The sequence below is a fragment of the Carcharhinus amblyrhynchos genome, chromosome 12 (assembly GCF_965287045.1).
Source record: "Carcharhinus amblyrhynchos chromosome 12, sCarAmb.v2.hapA, whole genome shotgun sequence".
Classification (NCBI taxonomy): domain Eukaryota; kingdom Metazoa; phylum Chordata; class Chondrichthyes; order Carcharhiniformes; family Carcharhinidae; genus Carcharhinus; species Carcharhinus amblyrhynchos.
The window spans coordinates 30,759,193-30,778,764 of NC_137335.1; the positions used below are offsets into that span (position 1 = coordinate 30,759,193).

Consider the following 19,572-nt stretch of genomic DNA (forward strand, 5'->3'; position numbering starts at 1 on the left):
TAACCCTCTATCTTACTAAGTCCCATGTACTCATCCAGAAGTCTCTTAAAAGACCCTATCGAATTTGCGTTCACCACCACCAACAGAGGCCGATTCCACCCTCAGTGAAAAACGTACCCCTGACATCTCCTCTGTACCTACTCCCCAATACCTTAAACCTGTGTCCTCTTGTGGCGGCCATTTCAGCCCTGGGAGAAAGCCTCTGAGAATCCACCCAATCAATACCTCTCAACACCTTCTACACCTCTATCGTATCCCCTCTCATCCTTTATCTCTCCAAGGAGAAAAGACCGAGCTCTCTCAACCTATCCTCATAAGGCATGCCACCCAATCCAGGTAACATCCTTGTGCAGAGGAGATTTAACCTTTCAATGGCTTTCACATCCTTCTTGTAATGAGGCGACCAGAACTGAGCACAGTACTCCAAATGGGGTCTGACCAGGGTCTTGCAGAGCTGCAGTATTATCTCCCGACTCCTAAACTCAATTCCTCGATTGATGAAGGCCAGTACACCATATGCCTTCTTAACCACATCCTCTATCTGCGAAGCTGATTTGAGGGCCCTATGAACCCGGGCCCCAATATTGATTAATGCCACTTTAATATCTTGACTGAAGGGAGTAATGAAAATTTCATGCCTGTGTTGATACTGTTTTGACAATCAAAACCTAATTTTGGCATGGTCGCTTTTAGACAAATCATAATTGGAAATACTCTGTAGAAAGAACAAAGAAAATTACAGTGCAGGAACAGACCCTTCGGCCCTCCAAGCCTGCACTGACCATGCTACCTGATTTTTAACTAAAACCCCCTACCCTCTGTGGATCATATCCCTCTGTTCCCTTCCTATTCATGTATTTGTCAAGACGCCCCCTTAAAAGTCAGTATTGTATCTGCTTCCACTACCTCCCCCAGCAACGGTTTCCAGGCATCCACCACCCTCTGTGTAAAAAAAAAACCTTGCCTCGTACATCTCCTTTTAAACCTGTGCCCCCTAGTAATTGATACTTCCACCCTGGGGAAAAAGCTTCTGACTATCCACTCTGTCCATGCCTCTCATAACCTTCTAGACTTCTATCTGGTCACCCCTCTACCTTCGTCGTTCCAAAAAGAACAAACCAAGTTTCTGCAACCTCTCCTCATAGCTGATGCCCTCCATACTGGGCAACATCCTGGTAAATCTTTTCTGTACTTTGTTCAAAGGCTTCACGTTCTTCTGGTATTGTGGCAACCAGAATTAAACACTATTCGAAGTGCGGCCTAACTAATGCTTTATAAAGCTGCAAAGTGACTTGCCAATTTTTAAACTCTGTTCCCCGGCTGATGCAAGCAAGCATGCTGTTTGCCTCCTTGATTACCTTCTCCACCTGCATTGCCACTTCTAGTGACCTGTGTGCCTGTATACCCAAGTCATTTTGCCTGTCAATAATGTTAAGGGTTCTGCCATTTACTGTATATTTCCTATTTGTATTAGACCTTCCAAAATGTATTACCTCATATTTGTCCGTATTAAACCCCGTCCGTCATCTCTCCGCCCAAGATCTATATTCTGCTGTATTCTCTGGTCCTCATCGCTATCCACAAATCCACCAACCTTTGTATCGGCCGCAAACTTACTAATCAAATCATTTATATTACAAACAGCAAAAGTCCCAGCACTGATCCCTGAGGGATGCCACTCGTCACTGCCCTCCATTCAGAAACACACCCTTACACTGCTACCCTCTGTCTTCTTTGACCGAACCAGTTTTGTATCCACGTAGCCAGCTCACCTCTGACAAGGTCCCTCATGGCAGACTGGTGCAGGAGGTGAAGTTGCATGATAAAAGGCCTTACTGAAGTCCATGTAGACAACATCCGGTGCCCTACCCTCATCAAGCATCTTCGTCACTTGCTTGAAAAACTCGGATTAAGTTATGAGACACGACCTCCCCTTAAAACCATGTTGCCTGTCACTAATATGTCTACTTATTTCTAAGTGGAAATAAATCCTGTCTCAAAGAGTCCTCTCCAATAATTTCCCTACCACTGATGTAAGGCTCACAGGCCTGTAATTACCCAGATTATTCTTGCTACTCTTCTTAAACAAGGGAAAACTATTTCCCAAACAAAGATTTATTGATGTGTTCTTTTTATACTTCCATGTTATGACAGCAAATGATGTGAGTGGATTAAGAGAATCTGAAGAGAAGCTGAAACAACAACAACATGAGTCTGCTCGGAGGGAGAACATTCTTGTTATGAGGCTAGCCACTAAGGAACAGGAAATGCAGGAGTGTACTGTAAGTATTTTATGTTGCACTGGACCTTTTTACATTTATTATTGCACATTGATGTGAATGTATGAAGCATAATCATTTATTGTGTTCTTGTTCTGTAATTGTGAAAGGGAACTAACAACCAATAAAGGGAACTGTAATGTTTCTCTTTCATGACTCCATTTCAGAAACATTTTTGTTACAACTTTTAAAAAGCCACTAGCTTGCGATCATTTTGATCAATTTTCTAAGTTCTGGTCAGTGGCCTTACTTTGATTACCACTCATAGGAATTGGAATAGTCATTCAGCTCCTACAGCTTGCTGTTGGTTTTTTTCCTAATTGGGAGAATAATTTCGAATTTACACCTAAAGAATTTGCAAGAATTGTTTTGCTTTGTCTTGTGCAGTGCTGCTAATGAAGTATCTGAACATTGCTGGATAAACACACCTTGGCTGAATAGCTGCTGATAAATTTTCAGATGCAGTAAACAATTTGAGATTTTTACGTCTCTTCTATCTTGTTCCCTTGGACATAGACGTGGAACAAATACTTTACTAACCAAAAGCTAAACTTGTCTTGCCCCAAGAATTTAGCTGATGCTGGGGAACTCTTGCAAGTGATCTTTCCTTTCATCCAGGCCTTGTTTTGAAAATTGACCTATTTAAAGGTAGACCATTTGTTTTGTAACCCATCTGAACTTGAATGTTTGTCTTTCACCTAATTTTATACTTTTATTCACATTCATGTGTCTGTCAGCAATGTCTTCTACCAGGTTCAGCTTTGAAGTTTATTTGTATGAGACGCTGAATTTTTTTAAGGAAATTTCTAATTTTGTTTTATTCTGGAAACTGTTCAGTGTTTGATGTGGCATACTTAGAACGTAGAACATTACAGCGCAGAACAGGCCCTTCGGCCCACGATGTTGCGCCGACCAGTTAAAAAAACAATGACCCTCTAACCTAAACCAATCGCTTTCCATCCATAAACCTATCCACGGATCTCTTAAACGCCCCCAAACTAGGCGCATTTACAACTGCAGCAGGCAGGGCATTCCAATCCCTCACCACCCTCTGCTTATCTTTCTTAGGTAAGATTAATCTTGGGCTATCATTGTGAAGCCATGTCCATGGGCTGTTGTAGTTTTATTTGCTCCTCCCAAACTCTCATTCTCAGATTATCTTCTAACAGCTCAATTTCTTTCTATCTAAGAGGCATGCCCTCCTGTGCTGAAAGTACAGACTCAAAAGGAAATCAAATTACATTTGACCTACTCAATGGCATATTCATGCAACACCACCTCTCTTAAAAGCATAGTTCTAATATACCAGTACATATTTTAAATGTATATATTCTTGTTCTCATGGCTTGAAGTCGTAGACTTATTAATATCTTGTGGGTTATCAGTGACCAGAAACTTAAATGAACTAGTAATTTAAATATGATTCTGAGGGACAGGATTTATGAGCATTTAGAGAAGTTTAGTATAATCAGAAATAGTCAGCACGGCTTTGTCAAGGGCAGGTCGTGCCTTACGAGCCTAGTTGAGTTCTTTGAAAATGTGACTGAACACGTTGACGAAGGAAGAGCAGTGGATGTGGTTTACATGAACTTCAGCAAGGCATTTGATAAGGTCCCCCATGCAAGACTTGAGAAGGTGAGAGGGCATGGGATCCAAGGGGCTTTGGCCTTGTGGATCCAGAACTGGTTTGCCGGCAGAAGGCAGAGAGTGGTTGTGGATGGGTCATTTTCTGCATGGAGGTCGGTCACCAGTGGAGTGCCCTAGTGATCTGTTCTAGGACCCTTGCTGTTGGTCATTGTCATAAATGACCTGGATGAGGAAGTGGCGGGATGGGTTAGTAAGTTCACTGACGACACAAAGATTGGTGGTGTTGTGGATAGTCTGGAGGGATGTCAGAAGTTGCAGCGTGACATAGATAAGATGCAAGACTGGGCAGAGAAGTGGCGGATGGACTTCAACGCAGATAAATGTGTAGTGGTCCATTTTGGCAGGTCCAATGGGATGAAGGAGTACAATATCAAGGGTAGGAGTCTTAGCAGTGTTGAGGAGCAGAAGGACCTTGGGGTCCGGGTCCATAGGACTGTTAAATCAACCTCGCAGGTGGAGGATGTGGTCAGAAAGGTGTATGATGTACTGGCCTTCATTAATCGAGGGATTGAGCTTAGGAGTCGGGAGGTAATGCTGCAACTTTAAGACCCTTGTCAGTTCCCACTTCGAGTACTGTGCGCAGTTCTGGTCGCCTCACTACAGGAAGGATGTGGAAGCTATTGAGAGGGTGCAGAGGAGATTTACAAGGATGTTGCCTGGATTGGGAGGCATGCCTTATGAAGATAGGTTGAGGGAGCTAGGTCTCTTTTCCCTGGAGAGACGACGGTTGAGAGGCGACCTGATAGAGGTTTATAAAATGTTGAGAGGGATAGATTGGGTAGATTCTCAGAGGCTATTTCCCAGGGCTGAAATGGTCGCTACGAGAGGACACAAGTTTAAGGTGCTGGGGAGCAGGTACAGAGGAGATGTCGGGTAAGTTTTTCACTGAGGGTAGTGAGTGAGTGGAATCGGCTGCCGTCGGTGGTGGTGGAGGCAAACTCGCTGGGGTCTTTTTGAAAGACTTTTGGATGAGTACATGGGACTTAATGGAATTGGGAGTTTTACATAGTTCTATTGCGTGGTAGGTACGGATATGATCTGCGCAACTTGTGGGCCGAAGGGCCTGTTTGTGCTGTAGTGTTCTAGGTCCTATGGTGGCTCCGGTCAGAGACTATGGATTCTGCAGTGAGTAATTAATCTCCTGATTCAACACGTCCTCCATCTACAATATATGAATCAGAAATGTAATTGCCTGGGTGAGAGCAGCTCCAATAACACACAAGCTCAATACCAACTATGAAAAAGCAATTTGCACACCATCCATCACCTTAAGTATTTACCCCCTCTACGACCAATGGATCTTAGCAACAGTGTGTGCCATGTACAAGATAGACTGTGACTGTGTCAAACCTGCAAAGATGAGGGCAGCACACACTCCTTTTTCTTACAAGCATCCACACCAAATAGACTGCAGCAGTTTAAGAAGACTTCACGTCCGCCAGAGTAATTAGGAATGGGCTACAATTGCTAATGAAACTCACATCCCATGTAAGAACAATAAAAGTCATTGTGATACAGAAGCTATTTGGCATAACAAGCCCATCTGGTCAGTCCTGTTTCCCTGCTCTATCCTGTTAACCTGCAAGCTTGTTTTTCTCAAGTGTGCATCCAATTTTCTTTTTAAAATCAGTGATCATCTCCATCTAAATCCTTTGTGCTCTTCACATGACAGAAGGGGTAAATATTGTGCACTATTCTGGTCGCTCAGTAACTGCTGGTATGTGTTAATATTTGTAATGTGCCAAGATACTTCTCTCAAGCAATAGCAAATAAAATTTGATGCTGAAGTAGTTAGGTCAGATGACCAAGAAGTAGATTTTTAGGTTAAAAAAGATAGCAAAATATCGAAATATGTTTGCCTTGGCAGCTGAAGGCATGGCTGCCAGTGGTAGAGCAATTAAAATTTGAATAATTTGAAGTCTGATTTTGGGGAGGGCAGCTAATTCAGACAGTTTTAAGGCTGCAAAGGATAGGAAAAGACAAGGTGATGGTGAGCTTTGAAAACCAGAATGAGCATCAATACAGGTTATCAAGGTGGATGAACAGGACTTGATGCAAGTTTAGGCCCAGACTGTGAAACTTTGGATGAGTTTTAAGTTGACTTTGAGTAGAACTTTGAGACCGGTCAGGAATGCATTGAAGTAGGCAAGTCAGAAGGTAACAAAGGAATGAGGTTCTCTGCAGCATTTGAACTAAGATGTGATGGGGTGATGTTGAGCAGTGTTATGGAGATGGAACTAACATGTTATTGGGAGATCCTCTCTGAAGAAAACAAGAATGTAAACAGTCTCATTGAGCCTCAGATGAATGCCAGACACAGGTATAGAATTAGTGGGTAGGATTGACAGATTTTATGATGGGTACCAAAGACAGTGCTTTCAGTTCTTCCAGTAGTTTAGCTAATGCTTGATAATGGAGTTAAAGGTAAAGTCGCCATAGTCCCAGATTACCATAGGCTTTTTGAGGGGAGAGCTGACTGGTGTGATTTAACCCAAGGGTCACCACACCTCAGGCGAGGGGCAAGGTTGAGAAGACAGGCCTTAATGAATAACCTCAGCTGGTATAGGAATTGAAACCATGTTGTCGGCTTTGCTCTGCATTATTAACCCACCGTCCAGCCAACTGAGCTCATGGAGTACCGGGTGTTTGACAAGCAATCTGATACATTAGAGATGGTGGAGGGGTTGAAAGCAATGCTAAGTTATCATTGTATATGTGGAACTTGACATGCTTTTGGATAATGTTGTCAAGGGGTAGCATGTCAGTGAGAAATAGAAGAGGGCCAAGAATAGATTCTTGGGGACTCCAGAAGTGAGCAAGGTTAGAAGTGATGCTCTAACTGCAACTGGATGGATAGGAGTGGAAGTGAAACAAGGCAAATTACATCCTAGTCAGATTGGAGATATGTTGGAGCAGGCTGGTGTGATGAGCTGTGTTGAGGGCTACAGGCAGGATGAGAAGGGATAGTTGATTGTGACTGAGTTGTTCTGATACTGTGGCAGGGTCAAAAATCTAATTGAAGGGATTCGGTCATGGAGTTGATGGAGAAAAATGGGAATGGATTTGGGACGCAACAGACCATTGGAATTTAGAGAGACAAAGGAAACTTGTGTGGTTGATTGCAAGAACTGAGGAGGAAAGGGATTATAGATTTGACGGTGGAGAGAGAATTGTTAAGCATCAGTTAGCGTGTGAACCAGGGAGCAAAGATTTAGTAGGAATAGGTTCAAGGGAGCAAACCTTATGAATACTAACAACTTGGATAGGACAAGAGGGACGATGTGAGGAAAACTGAATATCAAATGGATTTTAATGTCATTACCATTGTTATATCCCCAACATCACCATTCTGGGGATTATCATTGACCAGAAGCTTAACTGGACCACCAATATAAATACTGTGGCTACAAGAATAGCAACAGTGAATTCTGCAGCAAGTTATACACCTGACTCCCAAAGCCTGCCTACCACCTATATGGCACAAGTTCTGAATACTGTCTACCTAACTGCTCAACACCATACCAAGCAAGGCACCTTATTTGGTGGCAACATATCCATGACCATAAAAATTCACCCCCTTCACCATAGTGGCAGCACCAGCAGCAACTCCCTAAGTTGCACTTCAGCAGCACCTCCCAAACCACACATCCTAAGAATAAATAAATAACAACTCAAGTTCAGAGCTAGGATGGTGAGGGACTGTTGTGGAAATTTGAATACTGCCGGCAAATATTTTAAGATCATCCCAAAAATCCTGATTTCATTGACAAATTAGTTAAATAACTCTTTTTCAAAAAGTGATCAACAGCAGCAACTACCACTCACCCCTATCAGTTGGCCAATTTCAAATATATCAATACAACTTGTGTAAGCCTTGCTTTATATAACTTTCAGTAAATTCAGAGTGTTAGATTTCTGTAGCCAGTGTTATTATCCAGCCATCATACAGTATAGATCGAGACTATTTGGCCTATTGTACTTGCGCTGGTCATTTGAAAGAACTTTCCACCAATCCTCTTTCCCCAACCTGCAAATTTCTTCTTTTGATGACTCCAATTCCCTTTTAAAAATCTACTTCCACCATCCTTTTCAGGCAGTACGCTGCAGATCATCACAACTTGCTATGTTTGGAGAAGAAAAATTCTCACCACCTCTGAATTTTTTTAACCACCAATGTTTAATCTGTATTTTCCGGTCTTTCATCTACCTTGTTATAACATCTCATGTTTTTGAACATCTGTTAAGTCTTGTCTCCGTTTTCCTTTAAAACAGAAAACTATTGCAGCTTCTCTATTCTCGACAAAATTGAAGTCCCTCATCCCTGATGCCATTAAGTGAAATCGTCTCTGAAGCCTCCAAGGCTTTAACGTCCATCCTAAAATACTCGCAACTGAGACCAAAGTAGTGGTTTATAAAAGTTTAACTTTGAGCACTCTGTACCTCCTTTAAAGCCACTGATTCTGTGTATTTTTAAGACAATCATATCAACTTGGATGCATAAAAAAATTATGGCATTCGAGGTGGCCTTTTGGCCCATTATAAGGTCAGAGCTGATCAAAAAGTTAATCACTCTTTCCAACCCTTGGTCTGTATCCTTGTAGGTTTCAGCACTTGTAAGGTGTCCTTTTTATTACAGTTAAGGTTTCTTCCTTTCTGGCGGTAAATTCCAGACTGATGGAAAAAATTCTCCACAACACGCACCATATTTTAAATCTGTGCCCCTTTTGTTATTAGCCCTCCAGTAAGAGAAATGGATCCTTCTAGTCACTCTATCTAAGCCCCTCATTTTTATGACTTAATTTAAATCTGTCCTCAACTGCTTCTGTAGCAAAGGAAACGAGCTCAGCCTATTTAATGTTTTTCACAGAACAAAATTCCCAACAACATTCTCCTTTGTACCCGTTAGTATGATCACATCATTCTTGTACGATGCAGTAGCCAGAACTGCATGCAGTATTCTTTCTGTGGTCTCACTATTGCTTTGTTCAGTTCTACGAGTTTCCTGCTCTTATTTTCTATGCAGCTTGAAAAAAAGTTTCTATATGCTACCCCTCACTTTCGAGGATGGATCTATGGACGTGTACTCCTCTCTGCTTCTCGGAATCCTATCACTTATTTTGTATACTCTTCCCTTGTTAGTTCTTCCTAAATGCATTACTTCACACAATTGAAGTCTGCTTTTCTGCCACCTGTCCAGGTTAATTTCATGCAGTTTACAACTCTTCTTGACTATCAACTACACCCAAATTTTACAAACTTCCTAATGTGTACTGCCTTTACAGATTTGTAAACACAAATAGATTTCTCTGCTCAGGCATCACCCTTTAAAATTGTATTCTTTAATTTAGTTTACATTTCACTTTTCATTCTAAAGTGCTTGCACTTTATATAATTTCATCTGAATGTACCCTACTAACATTGCAATTTGTATTTCCAACAATTTTGTTATCTGCTTATTGAAGGTTAACACTAATGAACCTACTTTAAGCAATTTGGAATGCTTCAGATTAATTGGTTATACATTTCATTCCTGTTGATGCTGATCGTGACAAACGAAATTACTAATCATCTGACTTTGTGGAATTTTCACATACTGCTTAAGAACTCTTAAAATTTGAGGTAGATTTTTCTGTTGGCCATTCATTTTAAACTGAGTTTGATTAGCAAATGTAGGTTATGTTGTTTACCTTAGCTAAACCCCTTCTGGGTATTAAAATGAATAATCATGTATTGAGGAAAGGACAAATTTGAAGTCAGTCTTTGACTTGTCTTCCAAGCCTACAGAATAGAGAGATTCATCCAGTTGCGTATGAACTATTTTTAGACTCTTGCAGTTGCTGCTTGTGATCTATTGCAGCACAATTTCAATATCAAGAGTGAGTATAGTTCTTAGAATCCATTGGTATAATGGGAGAATACTGACCTGATAAAATTTCTGTTATTGGGTTGCTAGACTGTTCTCTCTCATCTGCAAATAAGTAATGCAATACACTATTTGAAAACGAGCATTCCTAGAGAGAAGCAGAGTGCGTGGTTCACTTTGTCACCCAACAGTGAGCTACATCTCTTGTTGGTTCAGTGAAAATGTATGGAATAAATTGTACATCTATCTGATCCTGCTGTTTATAAGCTGCATGATTTGTTTTTTAGCCAATGCATACTGGATAGCATCTCACATAATTGTGTGCTGATTGTGTTCATTGAAATTGAAGTCAGCGTGACTTAAGGGACTGTACAAGGTGCACCTTCCAATATTCTCCTGTAATAAAAATGGTAGTTAATACTGTAAATACAGTTATTGTCCAGCAATCACTAGCTGGAGATGCACCTTCATTAATCTTCTGTTCTCCTTGTGTCCTGTTTTTGCCTCCTTGACATTTGGCAAATTATATCGTATCACAGTATACAATATAGTTGAATGCATTTCACATACCCCTTGTAAAAAAAAAAGTGCAGACCATATCTTGGCACACTTTGAACACAACAGCAGCAATGTGCTGCTAAGTGCCTGCTAGGTATGGCTTTGTGTTACACTGATGGTATACTGTTCAGATGCCAAATTTGTCATCCATTTCTAATGGAAGTATTGCAGCACTGAACATATCGAGTCAGTGCCAGGCTTTTGGAGTAATTGGATCAATTTCAATTATCCTGTTCTCCCTGTAGGTGGATTGGCCATGCTGAGTTGCCCATTAGTATGATGTTACAGGGATTGGGCAGAGGGTAGCACTTGGTTAAGATCTGTCAGAATCAGTGCAGACTCTGTGGGCCAGGTGGCCTGAATGATTCTGAGATTTGTGAACTAATTCCTATTTTGGGAATACTGTCTTTTTGCTTTTGTTTTCCTCTACAATGTACTTTCTCGTTTTTAGTATAGATGTTTTGATACAGTAGGATTGTGAAAATATGACTTGCTAGAAATTGAACTGTCATGCCATGTTGTTTGTTCCTTGAGTGTAGTACTATCCTATTGCATTTTAATTGAAGGTGTAAGGTACTGCCTCTGAAATTTTAAGTCTCACTACCCACAAGTTAGAAAAATGTTTTGGGTAACAAGTTTACTTGTTCATTGCTGGCTCAATTTATCAATGATGTGGGTATGCTGGCGTTGGACTGGCGTAAACACAGTAAAAAGTCTGACAACACCAGGTTTTAGTCCAACCTATTTATTTGATAATATACTCGCAAGCTTTCGAGGGGTTACCCTCTTCGTCAGGTCGTCAGGCGGCCTTCACAACACACGACAGCGCAGAGTCGCTGAGCAGAGACTGATAGCCAAGTTCCGCACACATGAGGACGGTCTCAACAGGGATCTTGGGTTCATGTCGCACTATCTGTAACCCCCGTGACTTGCCTGGGTTTGCAAAACCTCACTTACTGTACTGTCTGGAGACAATACACATCTCTTTAAACTGTGATCAGTGCTCCTACCACTCACATTATCAGCCACTTCAGGTCTTGAACAGCAGGTTAGGTGTAAGGATTCGCATTTTAATCAGTAATCTCTAAACTGTCTGTGCTTTATATGCTCTGTCTGAGGCCAGAACTCTCCATTCACCTGACGAAGAGGGTAACCCCTCGAAAGCTTGCGAGTATATTATCAAATAAATAGGTTGGACTAAAACCTGGTGTTGTCAGACTTTTTACTCAATTTATCAAACCATTGTTCTGCAAATGGCTTTTGACTCTCACTAATGGGAGTCTAACTGACTTCAAGCAGGAAGTAATGTATATTAAAAGACTGAAGTCATATGTATGGTCTGTAATTTTTGATCAGAACACAGAATTATGTGCTGTTTTACATTGTCATACAGCTACTTTGTTTGATATCTGGCATTGTAATATCAATAAGTTAAATGGTGAAATAAAGGTTTGTGGGGTTTTTTGTGTTGGGTACAGAGCTAATAAAACATTGTTTAGGAGCAACGGTTGGTGCACGGTGCTTTAGAAATAGGCATGGACAATGCAACAAACTGCTCGAGTGCCAATGGCATTAAGTATTCCAGCTATTATTGCTTTGAATTCAGGTAAGACTTTGACCTATAGCTAGCAATATTTGTACTGGCAGCAGAATTATACTGCAGAACAAAGTGTAAACTTTTTTTCTTTTTTGAAGTCAGCATTGAGATTTCTTCCAGTTACACCATCAATTTTTGAAACAGAAGAAGACTGTTTTGTCTTGGGAATTGACCCAAATTAAACCCACACATGCAACTTTGCTGAGTAGTGAGTGAAAAGATCTATTTGGAGGAATGCTCATAGAAGAAAATGGTTTCGGAAGATGGCCACTGTAATGAAGGAGCAAATATGGATGTACCTTGCCTCTACTGCTGTAAAATTAAAGTGAAATAAAAATTGGACTTAAAGCTGTGTGAGTGTCTATTATGTGGAATCCAAGATAAAACTATGCATTAGTTCAAGATCAAGCAAAGCTCTTGCTGTGTTCCCATAATTATTTATTGTATTTTTAATATTCCATTTCCATTTGTTTAATACATTAAATCTATCGTTAGATAATATTTTGTAGAAAATTGCAAACTGTTGAAAGAAAATTAAGCTGTGTGAAAATAAATAACATTTAACATCTTATTTGGCTTCATGTGTTCATAGGCATTTGTGTATGCGTAAGCTAAACATACAGCAACTGACACTGTTGTAATCCAATCAGAAATCAACAGTTGGCTTTCCTTAACCATGCCAGTTGTTTTTAACTGTGAAGCAATTGGCACAAGTATAGGATACAGCAGTATTTTTTTTTACACAAAGGGCTAGTTCTCTGCAACCAGTCTGTCCTGTCAAATGAACATTTCTCTCTGAACCAAGTTGCTCTTTCCAAACTTGGAAACGAATCAATAATGGGATGCTGGCCTATATCAGTCAGGGCATTGAGCATAGGAGTTGACAAGTTATATTGCAGTTGTACAGGACTTTGAAGCTGCACCTGGAATATTGTGTTCAGTTTTGATAGCCTTGCTACAGGAAAGATGTTAAAACTGGAGAAGAATGCAGAGGAAATTTACAAGTATGTTGCCAGGGCTCAAGGGACTGAGTTATAGGGAGAGATTGCCAAGGCTAGGACTTTTTTTCTTTGGAGCATAGGAGACTGAGGGGTGATCTTATCGAGGTGCGTAATATCATGAGTGGCATGGATAGGGTGAATGCACTCAGTCTTCTTCCCACGGTTGAGGAATCAAGAACTAGAGGCCTTAGGTTTAAGTTGAGAGGGGAAAGAATTAATGGGAACCTGAGGAGCAACTTTTTTTACATGGAGGCTGGTATGTATGTAGAATGAGCTGCTGGAGGAAGTGGTTGAGGCAGGGACATTGACAACATTCAAAAGGCAGTCGGACAGATACGTGGATAGGAAAGGTTTAGAGGCGTTGGGCCAAATGCAGGCAAATGCGGTTACGTTAGATGGGCATTTTGGTCAGTTTGGGCTGAACAGCCCGTCTCCGTGCTGTTGATTAATTCTGAAGTATGTTTATCAGTTGGTTATGTGCAAGCATAGTGTGTGTATGCCACAAAATCTGTCTCGCTATCTGGTTTACTATTCCCAGCCAATCAAGAACTGTCATCACACACTACCTCAAATTTATTTTGTGTTCATTAGCTCATCTGAAACCACTCCATAGGAAAAAAAAAACTGACTTCCTAGTAACTATATATGTTATTTGAGCATCTCTAACTGTGTCTTATGTTTTTGACCTTTGCGGCCATTTAACTACTACTAATATGTTAGTTTCAGTTATTGACATGACAGCTCAGAGACTATCTCTGCTGTGCAGACACATGGATTTGGGCCTGTGTCTGTGGGAGTTTGCACGTTCTCCCCGTGGTTGCGTGGGTTTCCTCCGGGTGCTCCGGTTTCCTCCCACATCCCCAAAGATGTGCTTTTAGGCTGATTGATTGGGTACTAAATTGTCCCTAAATTGGACCTCCCTGATCCTGGCACATTAGGCGTAGACTAAAATCATGAATAGGACACTGAGACAGTGGGACGGCGGTGCGGGCTCGTTGGGCCGAAGGGCCTGTTTCCCGTGCTGTGTTGTTCTTTGTTCTTTGATCCAAGGTAAACATTTTGTGGGCTTACAATAGTTCAGTGGGAAAATGTGAAATGTATCGTACTTTACAAATCGGAGCCCATTGAGGAAACTCTGTACCATGGGTGCACAGAGATTAGCACTTTGGCTACCTCAGCACCAGAGACCTAGGTTCAATTTCTGATTTGGGTCACTGTCTGTGTGGTGTCTGCACATTCTCCCCATGTCTGCGTGGGTTTCCTCTGGGTGCTCAGGCTTCCTCCCACAGTCCAAAAGACGTGGTGGTTAGGTGCATTTGCCATGCTAAATTCTCCCTCTGTTTACCCGAACAAGAACCGGAGTGTAGCAACTAGGGGATTTTGAAGGTAATTTTTAATTGCGGTGTTAATCTAAACCTGCTTGTGACACTAATAAATTTCGTGGACCTCTGCTGCTCTTCCGTGCACTCCCCCCAACCTTTCAGTTTTCCAAGATATGTTCAATTGTTGAATGGTAAAGCATGGCCACTATTGCAAAACACTGAGTTTATTAAGACTCTAGTGATTGTTGCTACAGAGAGAAGGAACGATAATTTTAGCAGGAGGGGTGAATAAAACTTTGTCAAAGGCACACAAGTTTGTATAAGATGGCATTGGAGAGATAAAAGATTAGCATCCTGTTTATTCGTAGTGATGATGTATGTGCATTAAGATGATGACTCTTTGGTGACCATATAACTTTTGCTTCTAACAGAACCAGATCCAGTACCTCAAACAAGTTCAACTGCCCAGTGCTGCTCAACTCCGATCCACCTTGGTTGACCCTGCTATTAACTTGTTTTTCCTTAAAATGAAGACTGAACTGGAACAGACTAAAGACAAACTGGAACAAGCCCAAAATGAACTGAGTGCCTGGAAGTTTACACCTGATAGGTAAACAAACAAAATACTCCCCAGTCAAGACCTCCCTGACAGTCCCACTGCAAGAATGTATGGTGGGATGGCCAAGTACTCTCTTAACAGAGCAAGACAGCCTCAGCCTTTTGAGCAAAAAAATCCAGATTCATTTACTACTCAGCTTGTTATGCTTAATGTAAAACATTGTCAGATGAACATTCTGTTTCAGCTTTTTCCCCCTTCTACTTCAGAGGCCTGCAGGAGTCGGACTGTTCTGAAGAGTGGGCCTTCATCCGACCAAAAAAAAATTCTTGCCCAGTTTAGACACTTGAAATTTGGTTTTTATAGAAGAAAATAAAGGGAGGAAAAGAAAAGAAGTCACTTTTCTGCAAAAAGGGAGTGTAAAGTCTGCTGCACCCTGTTTCTGGTGGCTGAGTTTGCAGTCTGAGTTTGGAGGAGAGAACGTAGCTTTTCTCATCTCAGACACTGAGCCTGAATTGAGTTGTTCGTGTAAATTCGTTTAGTCGAATGCCCTGCACTCCAAACGTTGCGCTAGTGACTAATAGACACTGGAAGTCAATTTGGTGTAAGACTGAAGACTTCCTGCTTGTTCATGGTGAACTGTCAAGAGTTGAAAAAACATTGAAGTGACTTTAGAGCACAGTCAAAGCTTTCAATTTTTTGAACTGGCCATCAACTCTTGTGTAGAGTTGAATTTACAAAGCCATATTTTCATATTGGTTCATTCTGAAGCAACATTCCCTCTACTGTGATTATGGTTTATTTAACTTCATTAACTAACCAACTTGTATGTACCAAACTGTGGAGCAGTCTTATAAATGTAAGAGGAAAAGTTGAAATCTAACTGTTTGGTTAGTTTCTTTGTCAGTGAAATTTAAACCCTTCCACTGGCTAACTATTGGAGGTAATGTTTTTTTTTAACTTGCCATTTTTGTACTGGGCATTTGATTTCTGAAGTGTTGCCATCAGTGACTTGTCTGAAAACACAACTGTGCAGTTGTAGAACCCAAGTGTATTGAAATTTAGTTTTATTCTAGGATTTGCAAGTGATTATTGTAACATCTAAAAGTTTACACTAGATAAAATGTTACTTGGGAAAATTTGAAAAACCTTTTACCATTGGAGAAATATTAAAACACGTCTGTTGGAGCTGAAAGGCGATTATCGTGCCCTTCCAGTTGAATGAGACAACTTATCCAATTGACATCCTTCATATGCATTTCAGAAAATCTGTCTGGTATGTAACTGTAATCAATATATTACAAGCAGGTTTAAAATCATATTCTGCTATCTCTTTTTATAGTGCTTTATCAAATTCAGTTGCTTACCCTAGCTGTTGTGATCTAAACAGACTAATTGGGCACAATATGAAAATAGAACTAGTTCTGATTTTAAACATGACATCAATTGTTCGTTAAATCTTTAGTTCAACCCTTCATATCTTTACTAAGAATGCCAAGTTCAGGATGTTTTTTGCTTCTACTTGTGGAAATGGGATGCTAAGTATTTGCACCACACCAGTTTATTTACTTTTTTTTCTGAACCAGTTTGGGGGCGCTCTGTTCCATAAATAAAACTGCTCAATGGCAATAATTCTGGATATTTTGCTTCAGAAGCAAAATTTAGGTGGTAATGTTTTTCAGATAATGAAGTTGCTCCAGGTGATGAGATGTAATGATGACTGGATGAGAATTTTTAATGCTGTGCAATTCAAACCATCTGGTGACTGACAGGGAGGGAAAAAATATTTACTGAAGTCCCGAATCTGTAGTTTTTTTTGTATCTTGATGTTTTTCCAAGTGTTTATTGTAAAGTTCACAGTGCAATTTACTGATAAACGTCTAACCCTATTTTCATATTGTGGGGCATATTCAATTTTTACTGTATAGTATTCTGTATAGTTTATTTTAATACTGCAAGATGACCTACCTATCTCAGTAAAAAAGAAAGGTTAACCTATTTTAAAACTGCAAAACTAAGGTTCTTGTTTAGTGAAATGTTATATGTTGCATCAGGATAATTGTCTACCAGTAAAGTTGAAAAATCAAACTGGTAGAGACTTATTCAAGGCAGTGAAATAAACATTTTAATTTAAGTTCATCACAACTTAGGTGATTTTTGGTTTTCCTTTGAACCTCCATTGATTAAAAGCACATGCCATACTCTTCCAGTGGGAAGAAATAATTGCATTATTTAAATGCACATGCTGAAGTGCCATGAAGTTTGACCCTAGTTTTCAGATGATTTCTGATTGTTGATCATGTGGGGAATCTCATCTGGGCCTTGCAGAGATTGGTATGTCTTAAATTCTGACCACAAAAGTGTTCAGAATTTTATGAATTTGTAATACTTTCAATTTTTTTAAGTTATCATTTCTTGTGTTGCAGTTCCATTGAGCCTTGTAAAATAAGAATTGTGTAGCTATGTGTGACTGTCATTATGCATCAATTGTTAATAGTGCATACCATTTCTAAATATAGAGAACCTGCAACAGACAAGTTCAGGTCATGATGTAAATCATTTTGTATCTAAGTATTTTGGAAGGACTGTTAAATGGCAATGGATATGATTTCAACAGTTTATCTGTTTATTTAAAAATGGCATTGCTAAGGGTGATAGAAACATTTGCAATTCAATTATAGTCTTAAAGTTTTATTTGATACCTATTTTTAAAGTTCTGAGTGACAAAGCATACATTAGTATGACTTTATATATTTGTGTTGAATTTAATTTAACATTTAAATTTAGGCCCATGCACTACTTCTGGTGCACACATCATTTGAGGGCATGGTTGTGCTTTTATTTTTCTTGGAGGTGCAGGGAAAGGAGATAAGAGTTGCATTATATGCATTGGCTATCCTCATTCTATTCTACATTTCTACGCAATGATCTATCATTGATTGCTATGAGTCCAGTTCCTGTGCTTCCAAAATTGTCAACTGAGTTTGGTTCCTGTCTTAACCTTTTTATGGTTTTGAGGTGTACTTGCATGGATTCAAAGTGAGTCCAATTTTGAAGCCGTAAAGGCTGTTACCACAGTTTTATAATGTGTGCCGTTCCTGGTTGTCTGTCAAATTTGTTTAACAAATTTCAGACATTTCATCTTTATTTTTGGTATTTTATTTTCTCAATGCTTCTTTTTGTGATAAACCTACTTTTGAATGATCAGTCTTAAAATAACAAATCTATATTGAGTCATCTGATAATTATATTACATTCTGTTTTTCTCCCTTTTTTAAATTTCCTAACTTTTTTGCTTGTAGTGCAGTTCAGATGCACTAGTAGTTCTCTGGTCACTTGGGTTGAAGTTTTGTTCTTCCTGTGTGTTGGTAGGCAATTTGACCATTGAAAGCATCATAGCCAAGTTTAGACTTGCTGCCCCCCACCCACCCACCCACCAGTGTACACTGGCCCATTTCAACAGGATTCACTCTGTGACTGAGAGATCAGGGCTGATTTCTGTCTCTTCCCAAGGCTCTCTTCCAAAATATTGAGACATTAGGCCTACTTTTAATAACCTGCTGTTGCCTTGGCTAAAATCAGCTAGGTTAGTGTAGCAATGGGTCAAACTTGGGATCTGCTGGCTTGACTACCTACCTACCACATCCCACCAAATATGTGAGCTTTGACTAAGTATAAATTGAGTTGAGACTCTTTTTGTACAGTGATGCTTCTCTGATATTTACCTTCCTTGAGACCAGAGTTTCATTGCTGTAAGCTTGTATTTTTTGTTAATTATCCATTTGTTGAGTTTATACTATTATGAAAATTTCTGGGTATTTTTAATTCCATATAGGTTCAACGTTGCAACCAAAAATCCTGCTGGAATGGCTGACATTTTCTTCCAGAACAACAACATTACTTTAAAAAAAATTATGACAAGCACTTAATTAGGAACTTTTATCTCTTGGTTTGGAAATATCCATTATTTAAAATGGAAGTACCCAAGCCACAGTGGCTTGAAATGCAATGGGCTAGAAATGTTGGGCTTTAATAGCATGTGATCATGTGTGGTGATCTCCACTTTATGAAGAACTGTCGTTTCCCTGTGTGATGGTAAGTGTCTGTCTTTACAGCCAAACGGGAAAAAAGCTGATGGCCAAGTGTCGGATGTTAATTCAGGAAAACCAGGAACTGGGAAGACAGCTGTCCCAGGGACGCATTGCCCAGCTGGAAGCTGAGTTAGCTTTGCAGAAGAAATACAGTGAGGAGCTCAAAAGCAGTCAAGATGGTGAGTAGAGTTTAGTCCTGAGTTGTCAAGTGTCTTTGTTGATAGTAACACTTCTTGGTCTGTAATGTGTTATGGTATCCACCAACGGGACTGATGTGCATTGTGTAAAACACAAGTTGAGCCCTTTATACATTGACCCCTACTTTTCTCAATTTCTCCGCTATTGCAGAACTACAGACTGTTTTTGCAATTTTCAGAACTGGATGAGCAGAAAGTTTGTCAAATTAAATGGGAAGACACTATCAGCCCAATGATCACTGATGAACATTGACTCAGGTCAAGCAATGTCTTGATTTTAAAATTTTCATCTGTATTTCTAAATCCCTTCATGACTTTGCCCATCCTTACCCCGGGAATCTTTTCTTGCCCCACAATGCTCCTCTCTCAGACTGTTGAGCCTAATTTTAATTGCTCCATCTACTAAAGAATTATAGAATTCCTACAATGTAGAAGGAGGTCATTCAGCCTATTAAGCCTGC

General features: G+C 40.0%; 1 protein-coding gene across 3 annotated transcripts in view; it reads left to right on the forward strand.

Moving 5' to 3' along the window:
* Positions 1–19,572, forward strand: part of wtap (WT1 associated protein) — a 55,588-nt gene that overhangs the window by 24,523 nt on the left and 11,493 nt on the right. For all 3 annotated transcript variants that reach the window (XM_080200311.1, XM_080200310.1, XM_080200312.1), the window contains exons 5-7: positions 2,155–2,282; positions 14,699–14,877; positions 18,939–19,093. In XM_080200311.1, coding sequence (XP_080056437.1) covers positions 2,155–2,282; positions 14,699–14,877; positions 18,939–19,093 — 462 coding nt within the window. The remainder of the gene's footprint in view (positions 1–2,154; positions 2,283–14,698; positions 14,878–18,938; positions 19,094–19,572) is intronic.